The following is a 23637-nucleotide window of genomic DNA, read 5'->3' on the forward strand; positions in this document are numbered from 1 at the left end:
TCAACCAGCTGACTTCCTGATAAGCACCTGAGAAAAAATGAGATACCTCAAAGAGCTATTGATTCAGTTTAGCCATAGCAGTCACTTTCAAAATACGCAGAAGGGGGGAGATCAAGTACAAGATGTATGTGGGGATCAGTGGGAGCATGAGAAACCTCAAAACCAAATTCCGTCCAGCCCTTTTGTCTCTTTTTCGAAGAGATAAATAGATGAGAGAGGAGTGGGACTAGACCCAGTTTTGCCGGAGGTTTGGGAACAATGATTTTTGTTGAAAGACACAAATTGTTACACTGAAGGATGCTGGGTGTGGAGTTCAGGGGCAGATGCTGGGAAAAGCCTGGTAGTGTGCAAAGCACAGGAGGCAGAGGAGCAGGGCACATGGTAAAAGAGGTGAGAGCACAAAATAATACAGAAAAGGACAACTCAGTATAAAAACTCGAGAGCTCAAGAACCTCACCTTGTGCTGTTTCCTTGGCAAAGCTTGTTTCCTGACAGCCCTTTCACATCCATAGTCTGTTCAAAACTGACTGTGAAAATTACACAAACTCCATCTGCTGTTGTTATGAAAAAAGGTTAAACATGCTTGAGAGTCTTATTTCCTCACAAATCCAAAAACTTTCTTCTGCAGCCTTTAGAATCAGCGAGGTTTTGCTTCATTTCCAGTAAACTGGCTTAAAAACTGCCCTTTACTTCTTAGAAACATGTTTCTCTTATTAATTTTCATGTCCATTTTTAAAAAAAGTATTACAAATTCATTTTTTAAAGTAATGTTACTGTTAAAATCAGTGCTCATTCTTTTTTCTGCATTAATATTCATAATACATGTGAAACTGGCTATTTAAATAAGTATTTTAATTTGCTGAAGACAGCTCTGTGGCTAAGAATTAAGTAGTCATTTGTGTCAAGGCTGAACTCTCTAGTATTTATATTTCCTGCATGTTGCAAAGAGAGGTTTTTTTTAATCTGACAAGAAAGTGCTTATGGGGATGAAAGACTTATTTAGAAAATGTTGTTGTCTTTGGTACAGGAAATATTCCTGCATTAAACTAAAATTTGTTACTGACCTAGGGTTAACAATAAAAATTCCCAGTCCAAAATAAAATTAGAACATAATCATACCTAAAAAACAAAAATCTCCTTTGTGGAGTTGGTCTGTTAAACTGGAAACAGTACAGTTTCTTCAGCTAAAATGAGGGTGTTCCGAGTTCCTCTTGGAAACACCCAGCAGCTGGGATCCTCCCGGACTGATGGGATTCGATCCATCGCAGCCTTCGCCTCCGCCACAGCCTCTGGGCTCGGTGGAGAAGGGCAGACCCTGCCCGGACCCGGGTGTTCCGTTCTCTGTGGGCAAAGAGCCGCCATCCTGCACATGCTGGAACCCCTCAGAAGGGAAACGGGGGGGTTTGCTGGGGGCTCGCTGCCTCCTGCGCCGGCCCTACAGAACCTCATGGATGCTTTATGGCAGCCCCGGGGTGGGCGAAGGGAAGCGGGCCTGGGCGCGGGTGGCCCAGCGCACAGCGGAGCGGCCCCTCAGCCCCTGGCCGTGCCGCTCGGGGCGACACCAGCGTGGCGAGGGGAGACGCAGCCCCCTCCCCGCCGGGCCCCCGCCAGCCGTGCGGCACAGGCCTCTTCGCGGCCGGCCCGAGGTGTTCCCGGCCGAGAGGCGCGGCGAGGTCCGCGGAGCGGCCTCCCCGCCAGGCGGGCGGGCCCCGGGCGGGGCGGCGCTGCGCGGGCGCGGAGGCGCAGATAAGGGCGCCGCGAGCGGGTGCTGGCACACAGCCGGCGGGCTGGGCACGGAAACACCGGGGCTTCCTCCGGGGAGCCCGGCCCTGAGGTGGCCCCCGCGCAGCGCGGGGTGGCAGCGGCGGCGATGCGGACGGCCTGGCTGCTGCTGCCGGCGCTGGCAGCCCTGTCCGCGTACTACGTGTACCTGCCGCTGCCCGGCACCGTGTCGGACCCCTGGAAGCTGATGCTGCTGGATGCCACCTTCCGGGCAGTGCAGCAGACGGTAAGGCAGCGCCCCGGGCCCGCTCCCGGGTCTGGAGAGGCGGACAGACTCCCCCCGCCCCCGCCAAGCCCCCGCCGGACGCGCCCCAGTGCCGGAGGCGGCTGGAAGCGGCGGCCGCGCCCGCGGGTCGCGATGTGCACCCCGCGCCGGAGGAGGTTCCCGCATAGCCCTCCCGCACCGGTCCCGGAGTCCCCGCGGCCCGAGGGGGAACCGGCCCATCCGGAGAGCCGCGCCGCAGGCAGCGCTCGGTAGTTACAGCCGAGCGGGAGGAGTCGGCAGCATCACCGACATCCGCGGCTGCAGCCGATCCCTGTTGTGCCGGGTCCCGGTCGCATCCAGGAGGAGCAAATGGCCTCGGGTCCGGGTGCGACACTCTGCGGGCGGAGGTGAAACCCGGGGGCAGCGCCGGGCAGGAGGCGCGACGGGGTCGCCCCAGGCTGCTGGTGGTTTCGTCCTGACCGGTAAATCAAGCGTGCACATTTCAGCAAAGCTGGCATCCAGTCTGCCCTTGTGGGTTTCATGGTGTAGATTTTGTTAGATGTGATTTAGTCTCGTTTCTGGTGTGCAAGATTTTGATCAAGAAAAGAGAATGTTTTTTTATTCTGATACATTAAGTATGCCTTAAGGAAAGAAGACATAGGGAAGCTCTTTCACATACAAAACTGCCTTGATTTGGAATAGTGTTCCTGAACAAAACTGAATGCTTGCTTTTTTTTTTTTTTGGTCACAAGACACACGTGCCAGTTCTGTCACTTCATTATATTTCCCTCATATTCTGCCGGTGCTTTTATGCTGACATGAGAGACCACAATCTTTCTGATAGTGGCTTTAACTGGCAACTTTATTTTTTTCTAGGATGGTCTGATCTTTGAAAAGGACGAATCAGTCATTGTCAGGCCTGATGTAAGGTTTTGGGTTTTTTTTTGTTTTGTTGTGGGTTTGTTGTTTTTGTTTTATATTTTTCTAGCAGCATTTCAGTTTACTAAGTTGAGACTAAAATGTACAAAACCTTGGACTTTGGGTGGAGAGCACCAGCATATTCAAAATGGGATTAAATTAATTAACAGGGACTAGATGGGAATGTACCTTCTACATTCCTAATACAATAATTGCAGATGCTGGGAAGCATGAGGAAAGTGGCTTACACACAGTGTCCAGACTTGTATTAATATATTCTGCCTGAATAGCTTCTCTGGTTGCCACTGTTGGAGACAGTCTGGGAGCAGACAGACCACTCCTCTGAGCTACTGGGGCATCTTTTCATTGTCAAAATGTGTCACTGAATCAAAGCATATATCTAGGACAAAAGGATAAAGCCTGCTTGCTTGTATAGGATAAAACCTGTTTACTTACATACCCTCCTATATGTCTGCTATGAAAATTATGCAAACATGGCCTACAATAGCTTAATTCTTCAGGAAAATCTATGGCTTGACACTCACTTGTTCTATGTTGTTAAGTAACTGAACAGCAAGTGTCCAGATCAACCAAATTCGTCCATGGTATGGACAGAAAGGCCATGATGCCCCGCAGCTTGCTGCCTGCAAAACACCCAGCTCAGCCAGGAACACCTGAATCAAGTCCATAACCTCTAGCTGAAGGAGACCTATCTTTAGAAAATCATATGACTGTGACTATATATATGTATATTGCTGTTGGCTTATGTAGGCATTCAGTTTGTTTATGTGGTATGTGGGGCATAGTCAGATGAGTTCTGGTGCCTCTAGCCTGGAGGCTAACGGGTATCTCTCTTGAGATATTATAGAGATTTTAATGCGAAGAGGATCTGGCAGGACAAAGCCTGACTGGTGGCATCTGGATTAAACTGGCAGCGAGAGGCTGACATGCTCATATCTGTCCCTGCTCTCTGGGGTGGGGAAGTCTCTGTTAGGGGGAAGTGGTAATTTCTTGGTTGTTTACATCTCTGGCCATAGAAATACAAACTTCTATAGTGAGAAAAGTTACTAAACAAGTAAGAGTTCCTGTAATGTGGCTTAGAAACCAAAGGAAGGAACAAGTGCTTACAAACCAAAGAAACAAGTGAGTTTTGCACAAAAGCATAAAAGTGAGGCGTTAGAGGTGCCCTCAATCATAAAACAGGTGAGCCTCGGGCATTCGGAGAGAAAGAGAAGTTGCTTTTCCAAGTGTTAGAAGTCTTTCCAACACAAAAGAGACAGCACAAAGTCAGGAATAAATGACTGCCATTAAGAAGGAACTGTGTGAACTGAAGCTAGGATTGCAGAAGTTAAGCTTGAGTATTTACTTTGTTAGACAGCTTTTGTGTGTATCTTAAATAAAGGATATGCCTTTTCCTAGAGCTCAGCTTCTCCTTTCTTTCTCTACCAGCTATTGCAAGACCAAGTGGTTTAACATTTCTCTAAATGTGACCATTGAACTTTGCCCCACTTCTGAATGTATTTTCAGCTTGCTATTTATTACTTTCCTTTGTGGGTTTGGTAGCAGACAGAAGTACATTTCTGATTTTTAAAATCTCTGAAATGTACTGTAATCATTTTTTTCCAAAAGCATGAAACAAACTTCATGTGTTTCAAGTGCAATTAATTGTCTTTGCAAATCTACTTCAAAATAAGGAAAAGACTCTGACAATTAAGCATGACTATTTCTTGTTAAGGATAATGTGTTTCTTTTCTCAGTGCATTAATAATCACTACCAATAAAACATAATAAGGCTGTCATTAGCTTTAAGCATACTAATTATATAAGGACCAACTCAGCTCCTAGTTTAGGATGAGACACTTCAACAAAAGTTGAAGTGTAATCACATGGTTAAAAATATACATAATGCTTATATGGCAGTTGCTGTAAACAGGTTTCAAAACATATTACAGAGGGGACTGATACTGTCATCCTAATCTTAAATTGGGGGGAACAGAGATAGGAAGAGAACTTACCTGAGGTCACAAAAATTCCAGTGGTGGAGCTGGTGTCCTGGTTTTGTTTAAAAAAACAAGTTTCTCTTTTAGTGAATTTGCCTGACAGCTAAAGCTTTCATATTAGCTGCATTTTCCTGGAGAACCAGATACATGTTTTGGTAAACACAGCAATGGAATGCAAACTTACTGATAAGGACAGATTCACATCTCCCTAGAGGGGCAACGAGAAACAGGTGACCAAGAAACTGACCACCACATTCCATTCACGTGAATACTTCATATAAAAGTGGGAGATCACGAGGATCTCGTCCCTTTTCCTTATAGCCAACATTAGGAAAGGACCTTGCTAGTCATCCCTGCAAACTGAGGCCTAGTGAGAGGCTGAATCCAGCTCCGGTTGGCTGTAGAGTCCAATCCAGGACTTTGGGTGCCAGCTCTGTAGTTGATGAGACTTTCAAGATTGGTTTTGTATTATTTTCTCTATTCTTATTAGTAGCATTAGTAAAACATTTTTAATTTTTCCAACTCTCTTCTCTCTGTCCTTCTTTCCCTCCTGATCGCCTGTCCTTAGTGGGAATAGGGGAGAGGGAGGGGCAAATGGGGGAAGGGAGGCGGGGAGGAGGTTAACAATACATCTGCCAGGGTTTTATTGTCACCCCCCCTCGACAGCTGGAAACTGAGCTGGGTTTTTAGAGCCTTGTTCCTGCACCCTCTTTAATGTCCTGTGCTGCCCCAGAATGAAAGCAGAGAAACTTGGACTTTAAAAATATTAATGAATTGATGTGAAAGTGCTTAACTGAGAGTAATTTGCCCCTCTCACTTGTCTCAAAATAGGGCATGGTAACATTTTTACAGAAAACTGATATAACACAATTTTAGATCAGAAATGAAAAACTATGTACATACATATGTATATAGGTATGTCGGAATTCAGATTCACTGAAATTTGGACAGCCACATAAAATTAATTATGGGACTGAGCAACAAGTTTAACCATAGTTATTGTTTTACTTGGTGTCTGTCAAGAAGTGTCTAAAGCAGCATGTTGTAATTCTTCAGTTAACAGCAGGATTGATAGAGGTGTTTTTCACTTCTTCCTTTAACCAGTCTCCCTTATCAGAGTAAAGAGAGCAGTATATGTTTACTTAATAAGCAGTAAGTTTTCTGAACACCGCTGTCAAGATACTTGCTATTATGGTGCATGGCAAGGAAGAAAGGACTTTTCTGGAACTCGGACAGCTGTTAGCAGAGGTTTAGAAGGACGAATAGGTTGGCATAGAGTCCATACGATAGATGTATATGGAAGAAGGTAGGCAGCTGCACAGGGGAGAAAACTATCCTCATATTTGTCCTCATCAGCCAAGCAATCAATCCCTTCATGACTTTCTGCCACTTGCTTTTGTAATGAATTCTAGGGCATGGGGCATCAACATCTAGGATTAGAGAAAACAGTAGTTAGTTCTAGCACTTTAATCTGTCTACTCATACATTTCACAGCATGTGACTTCTGGATATAAGTCATAGTTGTAGCTGCCCAAGTAAGTTCTTGATGTTTTTACATGCAAGAAAAAAAGTCTTGGGATTGCTTTACAGTAAGCCAAGCCACTACTTGTGGGAGGTGGGTGTCACAGCAGTGGCACCGGAGCAGAAACGGAACCACGCTGGAAGTCCTCTGTGCAGTAACATAACTCGTTTTTTTTTTTGTCTCTGTCTAGGATAAAAGCACATACCTATTCATCCATTGTGTGCACAAAACCCTACATTAAAAATGTAATCTAGTTTCTGCTTCTAATTGCTAAAATGTAAAGCAGTCTACTTGACTTCAGTTCTAAAGGCAATTCGTAGAACTAAGAGCACTTGTCTTTGAGGACTGTCTTTATATAACAGTGTTAAAAATACATATTATTTACTAGGCAATAAGGCATCTGCATTAAGAAAGGTGTCTGTAAAATAAAAGAAAATAGACATTCACCTTTAAACAGGATAAACTGCATGAAATCTACAAGAAAAATTATGTTCTGCCCATAGCTAAAGGGGGAAATGACATAAGTGTATTTTTCACTAATCTCTGTTACTGACTACAAATACTGTAGCTGGCAGTTTGGACTCTAATGTTCTAGAAATGTGTTTTGCAAAGTGATGCTTGAATTGAGGACAGTACCTGCATCTTTTAAGGTAGGAAGTTTAGTCTTAGACAGTTCAGTCACCCAGTTCCAGCATCATTACTCATTTGAGTCATGAGTGAGATTTGGCTCAGTCCCCAGTAGGGTTATATGAAGAAAGAGCCTTAGTTGTTTGCCTAATTCCTGATCCTGCTGAGGCCTGTAAGGTCAGAGCGGGACCTTTGGTCTGACAGCTGTGATGGCAGCAGAGGAAGCAGCTGGTGCATTGGGACACGGTGCCTTTGTGCCCTGTCTGAATGTGACCTGCTGCAATAATTGTGTGACTAAAGGTTGGAGATGTGAAGCCCAACAGTATTAGCTCTGGAAGTCATACGAGGACAAAGAATTCCAATATGTGGAGTACTGTTAGAGGTTAATAGAAATTAGCAACAGGAAAACTATTTTGGATTTTTTTTTTTTTTTTGGTAATACAGAACACATGACTAATATGGAATACAAGTCCATGAGGGATGTAGGTGTAGTAGTCATGAGCATTTGGGATTCTTCATGAAATTACCAGCTGAGGAGCCAGTAGAAGAATCCTAATAGTTTAGGGACAGATATTGGTGATTAAAGTGAATATGTTGCCTGTCTAGAGCACTACTTTCTTCATTCTGTCTGCTTTTTACCACCACCCTGACTCCTTTCTTCATTTATTGAAAATTTTCTCCTGCATCAATTAAATCTTTCACTATCCAGTACCCCTCACCAAATAACTCACTAGGAGGAAAGCATCAGTCTTGAACAGTTCAATCTCTAGAGGGTCCCTGGGTTGTCCCTACCTGAAAACTCCTGTTATAGGGATGTCCTGGTAAAAGAGAAGTAGACTGTGGCTGTACTGGTTGCTTTGCCTGACTTGTTGGAGGGCTGGGGAGCATAAGCCACAGTGCTGCTGAGGCAGACGTGGGTCTCAGAGAGAGCAGCCCCAAAATGAAAAGCTGCAATCAGAAATGAGCAATAGGGGTATTGTAATACGTCCACGGTGGTTATTTGCTTAATTGGCTCAAAAGACAGCAAAATACTCACATTTGCATTGCTAGCCTGTCTTGCGGGGTCCTCCTGTTCATCCAGCTCTGCCTTACTTGCCATTACTCGATCCAGCCCATGATGCCATCAGGTTCACCTGACATGTTTTCCCAGTTACCTGTTCGGAAAACAAAAGTGTTTATTCAGCTGGATGCATAAAAAACTGTTCCTACGTGGGAAAACTTGTGTTTGTGACCCAGACTGAATGATGTGCTGTGCCATGCTTGGGGCTGGTGCAGCAATTCTGGGCTAATTGCCTGTAGGGCTTTCATCTTTGTACTATCCCCTCTTATTTTTTTCTGTAGTCCCCCAAATTTCTTAACTTCCCCCTTGTCCTTTTGCTGTGCCTTCACTAGCTTTTATTACAGCGCTGTCTTGTCTCCCTTTTCACCAGCGAACACTGTTTCTCTCTTCTATTCTGCATGCATAGGCACGCACACGTAATTTCCATGTATTTAAGTGCTGTATTTGATAGCCTGCAACAGTCCTGCATTCTGTCACAGTAAGAGTGATAAAGTCATAGATACCAGCAAGGATCAAACCACTCACTGCTGACATGAGGTGACTGGATACAGTTTTGATAATGGATTTAAGCCAAATCCAGCTGTGGACTGTGGCCAAAAGGGCTGGTTGCATCCTTCCCCCCCAGTCTCTCTGTCCTGCCTTGGCTTCTCAGTAAGATGGTGACCTGGCTGGAATTTGCTGTTGTTTCTCTGATTTTGCTGGCTTCACAGGGAGCTGATGCAGCAAGGTGATACTCTGAGGCTTCACATTTGTTCGTGTCAACACAAGAAAGGTGCCAGGAATGCACAGTCAACAGGATGGGCAGGTTTGCTCTTTTTGGGGCAATGTAGTCCTAGAAGAGTTAGCCAACCATTAAACACATCTGCTGCCAGTAGTTATATTACAGAGTGATAAGATATTATATATCTATTTTAAATATTTGTTTATAGAAAAAATATAAATATCAGAATTTTATTTGTAAGAACTTTGGACAAGCAAAGAACTTTTGCCAGCAAAAAGTGCAATCACGATGCCTTATAAAGGGCAATCAGACAGACTGATTAGATAGGTGTACTTACAAAAAAATCTGTCTGATAAGTGTTTAGCAAAAAAAAAAAGCCAATGCCTAACAAAAAAAATAGGACTGTTGTTTTTGTGCCCTGATGTACAAAGTGTCTCTTCCAGGCTTTTGGATTCTTAGGAAGAGTGGTCTATTCTAGGAAAAGAAAAAAAGCATGAAAGCCTGTGATAACCTGGGGATGGCCATGGTGCTTTGAGTTTTAAAGATCAGGGCAAAACTCTTCCTAGTAAACAACACTAACTAGCCTTGAAAGTAAAACATTTCTGATTCCAGGGAACATTTGATCATCTCATCTACAAAGAATGTGGACTAAAGGGGGAGAAAACTAAAATGGGATGTCTATTGCAGAACAGTCAGGCTAAAAAAAAAATAAATCTACAAACGCACAGTTTTCCCTGGCAGTATTTCTGAAGTTGATTCCCAGTGGTTACCGTCCCCAGGAGCCTCCATGGGGCACAGCGAGGGTCTGGTCTTCAGCTGGTTACATCAGTGGCAGCCCAACTGTGTGCCAGATTATTAATAGATGTATTGTTCCTCAGATTTTGAGTTTGAACTGGATTTTCCTGTGGGAATTTTTCAGTAACAGTAGGAGAAATGCATGTTCTGAAATTCAGAGGTACAAACAGCCTCATGAATTCAGCATTTCTTCCCAATGGCTGCATACTTTGTGTTTCTTCTCCCAGAGAAATGCCTTGCAGTATAAAGAAATGATATTCCATCCAAAAAGCAGCAAGCATTTTAAAATTTGGATTACCACCAAACTATGGCAGCAGGGTGACATTACTACAAGCTAAAGCAAGAAAATAAGGTCATTTTTGTAAATTCTTGTTTTGGAAGTGAATTCCTCTCCCTGCTCTCATAGCAAGCCATATAAAAGCTTGTCTGTTTTCTACAGCAATCTGCAGTGGAAATACAGCTATGCAGAGCTGTTTCTCTACAGCACCTAACTGAAAGCAAATACATATATATTTATTATTTTATTCTTTTTTAACGTTCAAACTAAGGATGACAGATTAAAATGCTACATGTGAGAAACTAGGGCTGTAGACCTATGAAGACAGATCTTCTTTGGCATGGATGCTGCTGAATGCTTCAAAATCAGCGTTTCCTCCGGAGGTGTGTGTGTATCCTTGTGAACAGATAATAGAAACCAGCAAGAGACTCTGAAACTCTTACTTGCAAAATCACGGCTGTCACAAGGAACCAGACTTGGCTTCCACTTAGCTTTTGTACAGGTTAAACTATGGCAAGTATCTGTTCTTCACAATGTGAAATGTGGTCAGACCGGTACCTGGGTGATCCTGCTTTTTCGGGTGTCAGCACCTTTAATTCATACTGGCGGTTTTGCGCTGTACCACTGGTACCGGCAGAATTAAAACAGTAAAGTGGTTGTATGTAGCCGAGCTGCATGTCTCCTAACAGGACACTTTTTCTTCCAAGTATCTGTTACCTCTATCCAAAATAAAAAATCCCAGCTGACAGTTTTCTTTATGGTGGTCATCCTAAAGATACACATCAGGCCTGTATTAATTTTACCTCCCAACTTCATCACCTCGACTGAAAATGTTGTAGAAAAGGCTGAGCTGATTTTTCCAATTTCTAGCCTTAATCACTAGCATAGAGATTAACTTTGCAATGAGAAAGACCTCCACTACTTTTTAATGTCCAGTATCAACATCGTGGTCTCTGCAGCCCTTTGCCTCCCCTTTCGCACCAGCCAGGGAATGGGCACAAGTATTCACCGCAAATAGTGTGCAGGTCACACAGGGGGAGCAGGTCGTAACCATTTGGGCTGGAGGAATGCCTTGGATCCCTGTGCTATTTGCTGAGACAAATAGGTTTTTAATCTCTTCAGGGCAAAGTTAAAAAAATAAACTTGAAAACAAGAGTCCTGGATAGGCAAAGGAGATAAAATGTTATTCCTTCTACTGTAAGGGGACAGAAAGATCAGATCATTCTTCATTTTCATAGCGTTTTACACCCCACCCACCAAAAAAAAAAAAAAGTCATGTGCTTTAGTAGCTGAGGTTGGGAAAAAAAAGTCACTAGCCTGCCATGGTTCTTGGATAATGTTTTGGATCCTTCCCAATTCAGTAGGTAAATACAGGACAAGCCAGTAAACAACTATTATATTCCTTTAAGACCATTCCTGTTTTCAAATTTCTTTGCAATCCTCGAGAATTTGGAAGGGGAAAGACTTAACCCTTTGGGGTGGAACAAGAGAAATACTTGGCATTTTTGGCATCTTACCACCACAAAAAATTAGTCTGTGTGGTATTGCCCTCTGCTGGCACTGGTCTGAGGAGCTTCCCAGGCCCCATGGTGGAGCACACTGGCGATGTTCATCTCCTTTCAGAAGTGTCTTTCAAAGGCAAAGATCTGAGTGCTCATTCACATTTGTTTTGATCCATGTAGTGCTCATAGTTTGATTTTGACAACACAGAATCTTTTATGGACAGGGTTTTGTTTTAACACAGCTTTAAAAGCATTAGAGGTCTTTGATAATTGTTCATTTTCTGGTGAATATTCTAAGAATCCATATTCGTTTTCATATAGGACCTGCCCTTTGAAGATGGTTGCATTAAACATCAATGCGGTTTTGTATGATATGCTCTGAAGTAACAGAACTGTCCTTTTTTCTTTTTTCCTAGTGTCACCTGATTCACTACCTGAGACTCAGCCATCACTTAATAGTTCTGAATTATATAATTTGTACCTTTGACAAACTGAAGTCTGTCTCCTCTGAAGACCTTACCATCACAGATGCTGTTTTTGATGGCGTGGAGGTCCGAATATTTGAACCCCCTAGGAAGCGGGATGAACAGCTCAAGCGCAGCGTTGTCTATATCCACGGAGGGGGCTGGGCCTTGGCAAGTGCAAGTATGTGTCTGCCAGGAATTAAATAGGATTCTGGGCTGGTGTCCTTCTAGCGGGAGAAGCCAAAAGCTGCTTTTTCTGCCAGGCATGACCATTTCACTAAGACATACCTGATCTCAGTAGTAGCTATCTCTGCTCTGGTAGATCCAGCTCTAAGGAGGGAGGAGAAAAAATATCATGAACACACAGCAAAAATGCATCTCTTATCTGCACATGAGCTGTAAAAAGGCCAAAAGATTAATTTTGTTACATCCTGAGAGGAGAAAATAGCTTATTGTTTAAATTCCTGGGATGCCTGGGTGGGGTAAGGCCAGTCCTCCATTTTCTATGGCCATGTTCAAATGCCGATCAGGATCCAGCAACCACGTGTAAGGGTTTTGCCCCATTTTCACTCAGTAATTAACAGAAGAGTGAGCTGAACAACACTGTAACAGCATCGCTAACGTTTGGCTTTTAAATAATGCATACTTGGAATATATCCCGCTGATCACAGGCAATGGGCAGAGTGATGGAGGAAATGAGTAGAGGTGGGTTCCCCTGCCATGGTCTGGCCCCTCCCTTAGGGGACAACTGCCACCACCAGCAGAAGTTACCTTGAAAATTAATGCTGTTTACTCCAATTAACTTGGAAGCTAGAAACATGATCAGAGAAATTAAGGTATAGCTATAGACCGTGATAAGCTAACCGCTGATCCTACCACCTTGTACAGGAGAAAAACCCTGGGAGGAGAAAGGGCATGTGGTTCTTATGGCTGGTCCATCTGATGGGAGTCTTCCTCCTTTTACTTCCTCATTGCTCTTGTGACATTATGAAGTCCATACAGCCCTCATGCATCCTGTGGCTTCATCTGTAGAAAAAGAACATTAATGACATTAATGGAGTTTTTCCAAAATGTTCCAAAACAAAGACTGGTTGCATTTGGACTATGCATGTGTAAGTCTCTTAGGCCATGATTTAAGTGAGATTTAGGTTCCTAAATAACTTTAAAATCTGGCCTTCACATGCCTTTGGAAATCCCATCACTTTATCCTATAGCACTATAAATTTTTTCTCCTCTTCCTACAGAGGGATTGTACTCTGAGATGGGTTTTCTTAGGCCTGTCTAAGGGATGTTTGTTAGTGTCCTGCCCACCTCATTTGTTTTGTAACAGTTTGCATATGACTCTTGTGCCAAAAGTTTATATTAAATTGTCACGCTTTGTTTGGATGACTGTAGCTCAGCTGTGTCAGGACACTGTCCTTGAGTCCAAGATGCAGAAGTTAATGGCACAAATGTTACGCTAAATATTAAATTCTAAAACTAGATACTTTAGGAAACGCTTAGTGTCTTAGTATATTTTATAGTACCAGGAACCATCAATTAAGTAACTGGAAAGGAATAAAATTAAAGAAAATCAGTCCACCAATAAATATGATAGCTGTGATTAATCCTCCCTTAAATGAGTAGTTCAGTTGACACTAATAGGCAACTCATTAGAATTAAAGCAATGCACGCTATAATAAAATGACCAACAAGCAGTGACTCAGAGAGTGGTAACTCTGGACGCTAATGCCCCCAAGCCTCTGGGTACCCTAAATTTTGCCCAACTGAGAGAATTGTAATAGGTGGATGAAATGGCATGCCTCAAGTCACCAAGAACCAGCTGAGAAAGAAAGCATTAGACTGCAGGGACTTTTCAAGGCATGAATTATGTTCCTTCTGCTACAATATGAATTTGGCAATTATCTATTGCACGCTGATCTCATTTACTTTGTTTATATTTGTATAATGTGTTTATATTTTCTGAGAAGGTTTACCTATGGCTTTGTGAATATTGACACAAATGGACTCGTATGTTCCTAACACCATGTCCTTTCATTCCAGGAACAAGCCTTTATCACAATCTCTGCAGAATCATGGCTGAATCTCTCAATGCTGTAGTTGTCTCAGTTGAGTGAGTAATCTGAAACTGATCAAATAATTTTAAGGTATTAGAAATATGTAACGTAGTCCTTTTAGCTCTTCTCTTGTCACTGGCTTGTGTATAAGGCTTTAACTTGGACAATCATTCTCTTTATCGGTGTGATATTTTTACCGTTTTAAAATCAGAACAAATTGGAAAGGTATCAAAAATTCATTTGGGTTTCTAATTATTTTAGAGGTCCTTCTAGAAGGCAGAAATGTGGGAAAAGAAAGTAGCACTTAATTCAGTTGGACAATTACTAAAATGCAAATTTTAGTGCATCTTGCAATGGTATCTATATTTAAGAAGTGCAGCTAAAACCTGAGATCACTCAAGTACCAAGTTATGATCCTGTAAATACTTGTGAACTTTAAGAATAAACAACCAAACAAACCAAACACATTTGGACATGATATATACCTGAAGGAAGGCTGAACTACATCTCTATGCCTTCTCATGTGGCAAGAGGGACTTCTGCCATCCTCAGTGGCCGCTCCCACGGGTGCAAGGTATATTTTTAATATATATACATATATACATACACATTAAAAATCATATGGTATTAAAATATATATATTAACACCCCCTGAAGTCTGTCTATAAACTGTAATTTCTATGTCCTATTGAGCAAGGGTCTGCAATGTAAAAAATTATCAAATCATTCTCCCCCGCTCATTAAACAGAATATACTGAGGAGTCTGGCATTTCCCTGCCGCTCTCTCAACCTCCCGCTGTTCCACTGTCTCGTTTAAGCTTTGTCCTCCACTCAAGAGCCGAGGACTGCCAGGGTGCCAGACAACAGAGAAGCAGGGTTGCTTTTTTAACTCGCTGAACAAGTCTAAAGTAAACAAACCTCTCGACTAGCTCACTACCTAGATGACTCCTACTTGATTGGTCCTTTTCCCATCCTTATTGTCAACTTTAATATTTTCTGTTGCACACCCAAGCACTTGATGTAACTACTAAAGCTTCCCACCTGCTGTTGATTACAAACCAAGCTCTGTGATCTAATTGCAACTTAATTTTACAGAGTTGATGTTACTCATTCACTCATTCAATACTTACAGCATACTTTAAAGGATCACTTTTTTTTATTATTATTATTTTTTTTGTTATTTATTAGTAGAAAAAATGAAAAGTACAAAAGCAACTGTTGGTTATTCCAGATGAGCTGCAATCACAGTATTGAAAAGTTCCTTATTATTCCTTTTCTGATTTATGGTGGTGTAATTCTGCTTGTTTCTCTGAATTATTGTTTACCTCTTCTCCTTAGCCATTATATCTTTCAGTCAAAGTTTTTTACTCAATTAGTGAAGTCTAATTAGATTTCTCATTGGTTTAATTGCATGTCTCATTTTCATGATATATCCATAGTTTGTCTTCCAGTTTTGCAAGGAGTTCCCAAAGGACTCTCTCGTATTCCTTAGTAGCTGATGCAATATATAGGTTGCTTTCTGAAGGCAGGTCAGATTTGGAGTTCAAAATGCTTTTTGCATAACCTAAGTTTAAAATTTATTCTGCATATGAAACTTTTTTAGTTTAGATTGTAAAGAAAATGTTTTGAATCAGAAAATTGGATTTTGTTTGCTGAGCTCTGCTGAGAATATGTAAAATCTGTTATTTGAAAAGCTACAAACAGAAGACATACTTTGTACCATAAGGCCTAGTAACAACTCTTATATTACATATTATTCAGTAAATATGAACAGACTTCTCCCGCACTGTTTAGAAACTGAGAAAAATCTCGTGAATGGGATTCAGCTGCTGGTTCTTCCTGGGCAGACTGTTTTACTGTTTTCTCTCTCTGTGCCTCACTCTCTCCACCTGTGCAATGAGCATATTCTTGCTCCTCTCCTTGATATAGGAGAGGAATTACTGAATCTGTTGCACTGAAACAAAATTGGTTCTTCTTGGCTTCGCTTCTTGGGTATTGTTGGTTTCGTGGCACAGAGGTGAGCAAGGTTCACCCCCTTCTGAGCACAGGTAAAAATTTAGGAAAAAACTGCTTAGCTATTTGGCTCAGTGGAATCTCTCGGGAGTATATTAAATATTCTTCCTCATACTAGTCATGGGGGATTTGGATCAAAAACAGGCTGATTATAATGACTCCCTTGCCAAGGTTGTTTTAAATACTCATTCATTTTTATAATGTGTGATTAAATCCTCTATTGGGAAATCCTAGGAATGAGCTGCACAATTTTATACGATCTTGGTATTATTCATATCTAGTAGGTTTGTATTAATCCTTCAGAATTAGAGCATTAATTATAAGATTAAGTCTTACATAAATATTACACACCTCATATTTTTCTCATCGTATTTGTCCTAATGAAATAGTAATTTGCCATTAAAGAATACCTGATAGCACCTGCTCATCCTGAAAGAGAGGTAGATAACATGGTAATAATTGTTTCTCACCTCTTTTCTTTTGCAGATACAGGCTGGTACCAGAGGTGTGCTTCCCTGAGCAATTCCACGATGCTCTTCGGGCTACTAAACATTTCTTGCAGCCTGATGTCTTGGCTGAGTATTCAGTTGACCCGAGTCGAATTGCAATTTCTGGCGATAGCGCAGGAGGAAATTTGGCAGCTGCTGTGTGTCAGCAGGTAACGTCCAGTCTCTGTTATGTATTACACTACGACAATCCCTAATTCAGAGATGCATATAGGTTGACAGGTTCTTTGTGCTGCGTCATCACAAGGTGATATGCCAACCCTAGAGACAGAATGGTAGAAAGCCAGCATCTGGTCACTTTACAGAAGAAAAATGAGTCAATTGCAATATGAATCACATCACTTGCAATGTCTTACTGCAGTTATGAGTTGTTATGGGCCAGATTTTAAGAGCAAGTAGCTAAATTACTTTTTTTATCCCTTTTGTTGGTGAATTCTTTATTTTTCTAAGTAGCTAACTAGGTACATGCGTAATTTATCAATTTAGCTTTCTATTTTTAGATGCTTGTCTCTGAAAATGTTTTTATTTCTTTCAAATACAAATGAGGGACAAAAATACAATAAATAGAAGCTTAATTCTTCTGTTAAATTGTCATCCTGTAGCATATTGCAATTTTAAGGAAATTTCTTTTCTATATCTGCAATTTAAATGTAATCTGGATTTAATCTAGTAAAGATTTTAAAGGCAGCCTGGGGCAAGTAATAATATTTTTCATGGTTGAGTGAAATATTGTTATTAGGTTTTTTGTATTACCATAACCATTGGTGATAAGAAAGCAGATATCATGTGCAGACAGCTAATTATTATGACAACCTTGCAATATTGAATTAGGGTGAAAAATTAATAGGGTACAATTACACTAAAAGTTTCAAAATTGAGGACTGATAAGCATGATAGTACCATGTTTTTAAAGCAGCATTCCTAATTCATTTCCCTGATGCATAATTCTTTTTAAAGCAATGACGTGGGGCTGTTTCAGGGAGAGGCTAAATACACTAAGGTTCTTCAGCCTGAAAAAGAGACAGACAAGATGGGATATGATGGAGAACTTTGTATCTCATATAGAAGATGAAACAAAACAAGTGTTTGCTGATTCTTCCAGAAAAAGATTAGAGGGTACCAAATGTATAATTGGTAGGATAAAATCAAATGCATATGGCAGGTTCAGGTCACAGTGAGGTAATTCTGTACAAGGTGAGCCTTTGCTAGGGAAAACTGTGCATGCCAACAATTTGCATATGCTCAAAAAAAAAATAAATTAGATAAATTCCTGGAAGAAAAATCCATTAAAAACTGTTAAAAGCAAGAATAGCTCCTTTGATTCAGGAAGTTCTTCAATTGCACATTGTTTAACTGGAAACTGCATTAGCAAAATGCCACTTTACTCTTTTTTTTTTTTTTTCTTACACCCTCCAACAAGCTTCTGCCATTGATTTCTGCTGGAGACAGGATACTGAGTCTGCCTGGATGGCCCTCTTAACAAAATAAGAAAGATCGCCCTGCTAATACTCAGACAAGAGAGCAACATTATATGCATAAGAGCAGAATTCAGCCTAAAAATTGTCAAATGAATGGTTGCCTGCATGAAGCTTTATGTTGATATTGTAATGTTTATTTTCTTTATAATCCAAATTCTACCCTATATTCTTCACACAGCTTAGCAAAGATGAGCATTTGACCGTCAGACCGAAACTGCAGGCCTTAATTTACCCAGTCCTTCAGGCGTTTGACTTCAATACACCTTCTTATCAGCAGAACATGAATATGCCTGTTCTTCCTCGTTATGTCATGATCAACTATTGGATAGATTACTTCAATGGGAATTATGACTTGGCTCACTCACTGCTGATTAACAACCACACTGCTCTGGATGTTGGCGAAGCTCTGTCTTTCAGAGGACGTCTGAACTGGACATCTTTACTACCTTCATCGTTCAAAAAGAACTACAAGCCTTTAATACAAACCACAGGCAGGGCTGAAATCATCCAGGAGATCCCAGCGCTGCTTGATGTACGAGCAGTCCCGCTCCTTGCAGACAATGAAACTCTGCAGATGCAGCCCAAGACTTACATCCTGACCTGTGAGAACGACGTCCTGCGAGATGACGGGGTGATGTACGCCAAGCGCTTAGAGAACGCTGGCGTGGAAGTCACGCTCGATCACTTTGATGACTGCTTTCATGGCTGTATGATATTCACCATCTGGCCTACTGACTTCTCAGCGGGTGTTCAGACCAGGAACAGCTACATCAAATGGCTGGATGAAAACCTCTGAAGAGAAATCTCTCCAGAAGACACGGGGTGCCCAACTCTGGTGTCTGTTCTTGCTAAAGAGCAAACAGTAAAAAAGTGCACTTTTCCAAATTCATCTGTTCAACTGCAGCTGCTGGTGGGGGGTAGTTACAGATGACTAACTACAGCATTTACTAGCTCGATTGACCTTGCCCAGCAAAGAATTTTGAGAAATACCATTTCAAACTTTGATTATTTTTTGGCGCCCCCCCTTTTTTTCAGATGACTATTGCCAAACATAAGCAAATGTTGAGCAGGGAGATCAGCATTCCTGTAGCATTCTTAACTGGCTGCAGCTCTCAAGCTTTGACTCTTAATTAGTCAGAAAGGCCATCATTTTTTGAGTGATGGGAGATAAGCCAAACACCTACATCTGCATGTGAATATGTAAAAATGGGAGCTAGTTTTCAACAGCGGTGAGCACTTGCTGTCAAAGAAAGTGTGAGCAGTCTCGCCTTTGACAGGGGAGCCATGCATTTTAATGTCATGCATGGATTTAAGTGTTGGCTTTAGGCACATAGTCAAATGGCTCGTTTAAATTTAAAAAAAATAAAAAGCTCTTCTGGGCAGTTAAGACGATGCTAGACAAGTCTCCTAGCCAAATGTGTAATTCAGCTTTGGAATTTGGTCTTTTTAGTTATTTATATTTTACAAAAGCACAGGACTAAATATATTTTCAATAAAAATTATTACAGCTTGCATAGAAATATATAGGACAAAATACTGTGTGTAGCAGCAGAATCCAGGTGGTTTATGTGAGTGAGCTTCAAAGCTGACTACTTATTTGGCTAAAGAATGTGGCTTTGTGTTTAAAGCCTCAGCTTCATGACCTCCTTACAGAACATACAAGCTACTAAAAATTCTACTGTGTCGTTTGCACTAATGTTTGTAATTAATAGTAGTTTTTGTTCATTGACTTTTCTTTTGTGCTTGTAATGTTTATTATATTTCATGCTTACTGGAAGGATGGCAGCAAGGGAACAGAAGTGGGCTCTAATCTATATGGAAGATTTATATCTGATCTTTGCAGCTAAACTTTGTGTTGGAGACTGACCCAAAACGTGAGGTAAGATGATCTTGTTGTGCAACAGATCTCTACAGTTTGAGCCAGTCTGTAAATTCCAGGCAGCAAGACAGGGAAGTGAAACAACTTGTGACACTGTGTGTCACAGGATGCTTACTGCTTGCAAAAGCGAAGCTTGTGTCAAAAGCCCAGTGTTTCTAGCAAAGAGGAGAGAATGGCTGCCCCATGACTAAAGTAGTGGATTAAATTCGTCCTTAGCTTTACCACAGATTTCCTGTGGGACCCCAGGAGAACAACTTAATCTCTTTACGCCTCACTTTCTTCTTCTGCAAGAGAGGGAGCAGTAATTTCCTACCTCGCAAAGGAGCTGTGAAGCTGAATCCACAGGTGCAGGTGAAGCACCGGGATGTGAGGGTGACTGGCAGGCACTGAATGGCCCCCATAGCTTTGGAATTTCCATCATTCTTTGATGGCCATGACGGGTGATGTTGCTGTTATGGGTCCTCCTGTGCAGCTGGCTCATCTCTGTCCTGGCTGCTGTCAAAATACCAGAGGATGAGGCTTCTTGGCTGTTGGGAGATCATGACAAAGACAATTTCATTAGAGCGGTTCTCATGGCAGGATTCTGAATAGTTCTTTAAAAAAAAAAAAAAAAGGCACTGGTAGAGCAAACTGCCTTCTGTCATTGAACATATATACAGAGCAGTCCACTTCGATTGATATCTGAATTAAATAAGAGAGTGGCTGTGCTGAATCAGTGCTTCCTAGAAACATCAGGATGTTAATGTGGTTGTAAGTATTAAGAAAAGCTATTAATGGGACAAGGTCTCAATGTCGGCTCAGTCATGCAGGCTGAAACTCATTTCTGGGCTTAGGTTCACGTGGAGGTCACAAACCAAAGCTTTTTCAACAGCAGCCCAGATTCTTCTTCCATTTAGTTTTTACAAAGACTCGATGGAATTAGAGCAGCTGAGTGGCAATCTGAATCAGAATAAGCTTTGGTCAAGATACCCAGTTAACACTGCAGAAGACTTTTAACTTTTTTTCTGGATTTAAACCCTCTTTCCTCCATAAACACAGCTTCAATAGATACAATTTACACTTAAAACAGCAACCAAAGTTATGTCCATTCAAAAGACAAATTACTAATCTGCTCCAGAGTCCTTTTCCTCTGTATGGAGACAGCTCCATTTACCTGATTTTGAACTATGACTTAAAGAGAATAAAAATATATTGTTACACTGAGTTGTAACAACACGCTTCTTCCTGGCTTTCCCACTTAAAGAGTAAACCCATGTCAGAAAAGATGTCATTTGTTTCCTCCTGCTGTCATTAAAAGATAGTAGTAACTGTAATACTGGAAAAAGAAAGTGGTTAATATAAGTTCTATAATAATTAAGTTTGCTTGAGAGCTATCTGCAAAGCTTTAGATCAGCATGTGTTGATAGCCAAGTTATAAATATCTGCTATGAAGCTATAATATAATTGCTGCTGTTTTTTTCATTGAAATGAAATGGAGAGCTGGAATACATATTAATGGAGTCAGTTGTAAATTTTCTTCATGCACTGAAGCACATTGAAGTCTTGGCACAAGAAACGGTAGTGAGTATATAACTGGATGGAATATGTTTACTAAGTCATCAGTAGCTTGATGCGACATCTAAGATCGCAGCACAACTTGGATGAGATGTTACAGTATTACCTAGTTCTGTCAAAATATCCTGACTACTTTTATCGTGCAGCGACATGGTTTAAGTACGTGATAGCTGCAAAGATATGTGATGGATCCTGTAACAGGTAAAAAAAGGTCTGAGTTCCAGCTATAAGAAGACCTTTCAGTATATTGCTGCACAAGACACCGATTAAAATTCGGAGTAAACCTTGGAGTAAGCGTTAGTCCAAACTCACCTTTCCTCCTACCTTGCTTTTGTTCTCCTTTGCACGTAGTCCTGGTACGCGAAGTTGGAAGTTGAGGGCCGGCAGGCACCGTTATGGAAAGCTGCTGCCCCAGAGCAAGAGATGAAGATTAAATGCATGTTGCAACATCCTGATTTCTTCAGGTGTTTAGTCCTGCATCTCCTGAAGCGTTTCCTCGGGCGTACCCAGCAAGTTCATTCCTTGGTTATTTCACAGAGCAGCTTAGGGCACTTTGCACGTTGTAGGATCCGATCGAGTATTTGTAACAAAATTTCACTAGTGCATACTACAAAGTCACTCTTGGAAAAGAAGATACTCAATAAATCTGTCTACATTTCATTAAATCAAGGAGTATGGCTAGCTACTTTTTGAAGATAGCTTTTTTTTGTTTCCCCTCCTACAATTAGATTTTTATCTATGCAAGAATATCTCCCTAATTACCATCAAAGCATTCAAATGTAAGAACCTATAGGCATTTGCATCCTGCTTTCGGGACCTGGGAACTATATTAGCAGGTCTCTCTAGTATTTTGATTAATATTTGCAGGAATAAACGGAGGTTTTGTTTGCCTAGCTTGGAATCTCTTAAAGGGTGGGTGTTCAGCATTTCTGGAAACCCAGACTAATTTAAAGATGTTTTGTGGTGTATAGAAATCACAAATAAGCTGAATTTCCTAACCTTTATCGAAGTAATTCCAAAATCAGATCCCTAGGCAAAGTAGAAAGGCCATCATGGGTTTAAGTCCTACAAACTAAACAGAAATGCTTAATCTTTAAAACATTGTTTTGTAGTGTTTGGGCCTCTATATTTTTTAAGTAGGTGCATCATGGGTATATTTTAAAATCTCTTACTAAACTTTATTGGAAACTTTTTCAAATTAAGATACTGGAAGTCAATTCACTTGTCTTAAACCTTTTAAGCTGCTATGATCTGTAACAATTATGTTGTTCAAAACAAAACCAGCCTGTTTAATGATCTCTTATTTATGATATTTGGAACTCCAAAGTACAACAAATGTGATGTGAATCCATTCAATATCTTATGCATGACCATTATTTGCTTCTTTCCCAGTGGAGGGGAAAGATCTTGTAAGACCCAATTGGCAACTGTGATTGAAATGTGCTATCAAAATGAAGAACAAAGAAATAAAGTTAAATAGATCTGTGATGTTGGTTTTGTTTGTTTAGGGGCTTGGGGGTTTTGTTTGTTTGTTTTGTGGTTTGGTTGGTTTGTTTGTTTCTCCAGGACCATTGTTTGTTGTTGTGGGTTTTTTTCTGTTCAGTTGTTTTGTTGGTTTTTTTCCGCCCAATATACAATATTTCCAATTTGAGTTTTCACTTAGCAGAGGTCAGTGTCACTGTTTTAGCCAGTGGAAGCCCTAGTTCCATTTCCGTTCCTATTTTGCCTTCCCTTCACATTCTTTCTTTCTGAACTGTCACCCATTTTCTTCCCCTGCTCTCTCATTTATGAAAGGTCATATCAGTATTACTTTTGAAATATCCTAATGTGGAGGTTTGCCATTTTGTCCAGCAGGTTCCTGTGACTTTCACAGAATATAAAGCTTTCCCCCTGCTGAAAAAAAGTGCTGGGCAAAAAAGCTTCAAAGTACTTCTGAGCCTATTTTTAAATCAGCAGGAGCCATTCTGCTTGCAATAAATTGAATGCATTAAAAACAGGCTGGGCCCCACAGAAGTTTTTTTTCCCATCATGTTTACTTAGATTCAGTGAAAAGGCTGAGTGTGCAGGCTGGGCAAGGCTGGGCTGTGCCTCCCAGGGGTGGGTGCACATCACCCCATGCCCGGTGCTGCTGCGGGAGGATGCACAGTGAGCACCCAATGGACTCTGAGCTGCCACCTGAGACCTGACAAAGTCTCTGGCACAAAATCCTCATCAGCACCTTCAAATGGCACTAGATGAGTACATGAGGCATCTTAACTCAAGCGTTACTCTGCCATA

The 23637-nt window shown here is 41.3% G+C and overlaps 1 protein-coding gene across 2 annotated transcripts; it reads left to right on the forward strand.

Annotated features, from left to right (window-relative positions):
- Positions 1-935: 935 nt before the first annotated feature.
- Positions 936-22846, forward strand: NCEH1 (neutral cholesterol ester hydrolase 1). Of its 2 annotated transcripts, none has more exons than XM_082056562.1 (5): positions 936-2008; positions 11826-12054; positions 13917-13986; positions 16430-16601; positions 18106-22846. In XM_082056562.1, exons 1-5 carry the CDS (start codon positions 1871-1873, stop codon positions 18721-18723), a joined length of 1227 nt encoding a protein of 408 aa, XP_081912688.1. In that variant the 5' UTR covers positions 936-1870; the 3' UTR covers positions 18724-22846. The 2 variants fall into 2 exon arrangements, with proteins under 2 accessions (XP_081912688.1, XP_081912689.1); XM_082056563.1 differs by lacking the exon at positions 936-2008 and adding an exon at positions 2093-2469.
- Positions 22847-23637: the final 791 nt, after the last annotated feature.

Source organism: Streptopelia decaocto (assembly GCF_964273445.1).
Source record: "Streptopelia decaocto genome assembly, chromosome: 6".
Classification (NCBI taxonomy): domain Eukaryota; kingdom Metazoa; phylum Chordata; class Aves; order Columbiformes; family Columbidae; genus Streptopelia; species Streptopelia decaocto.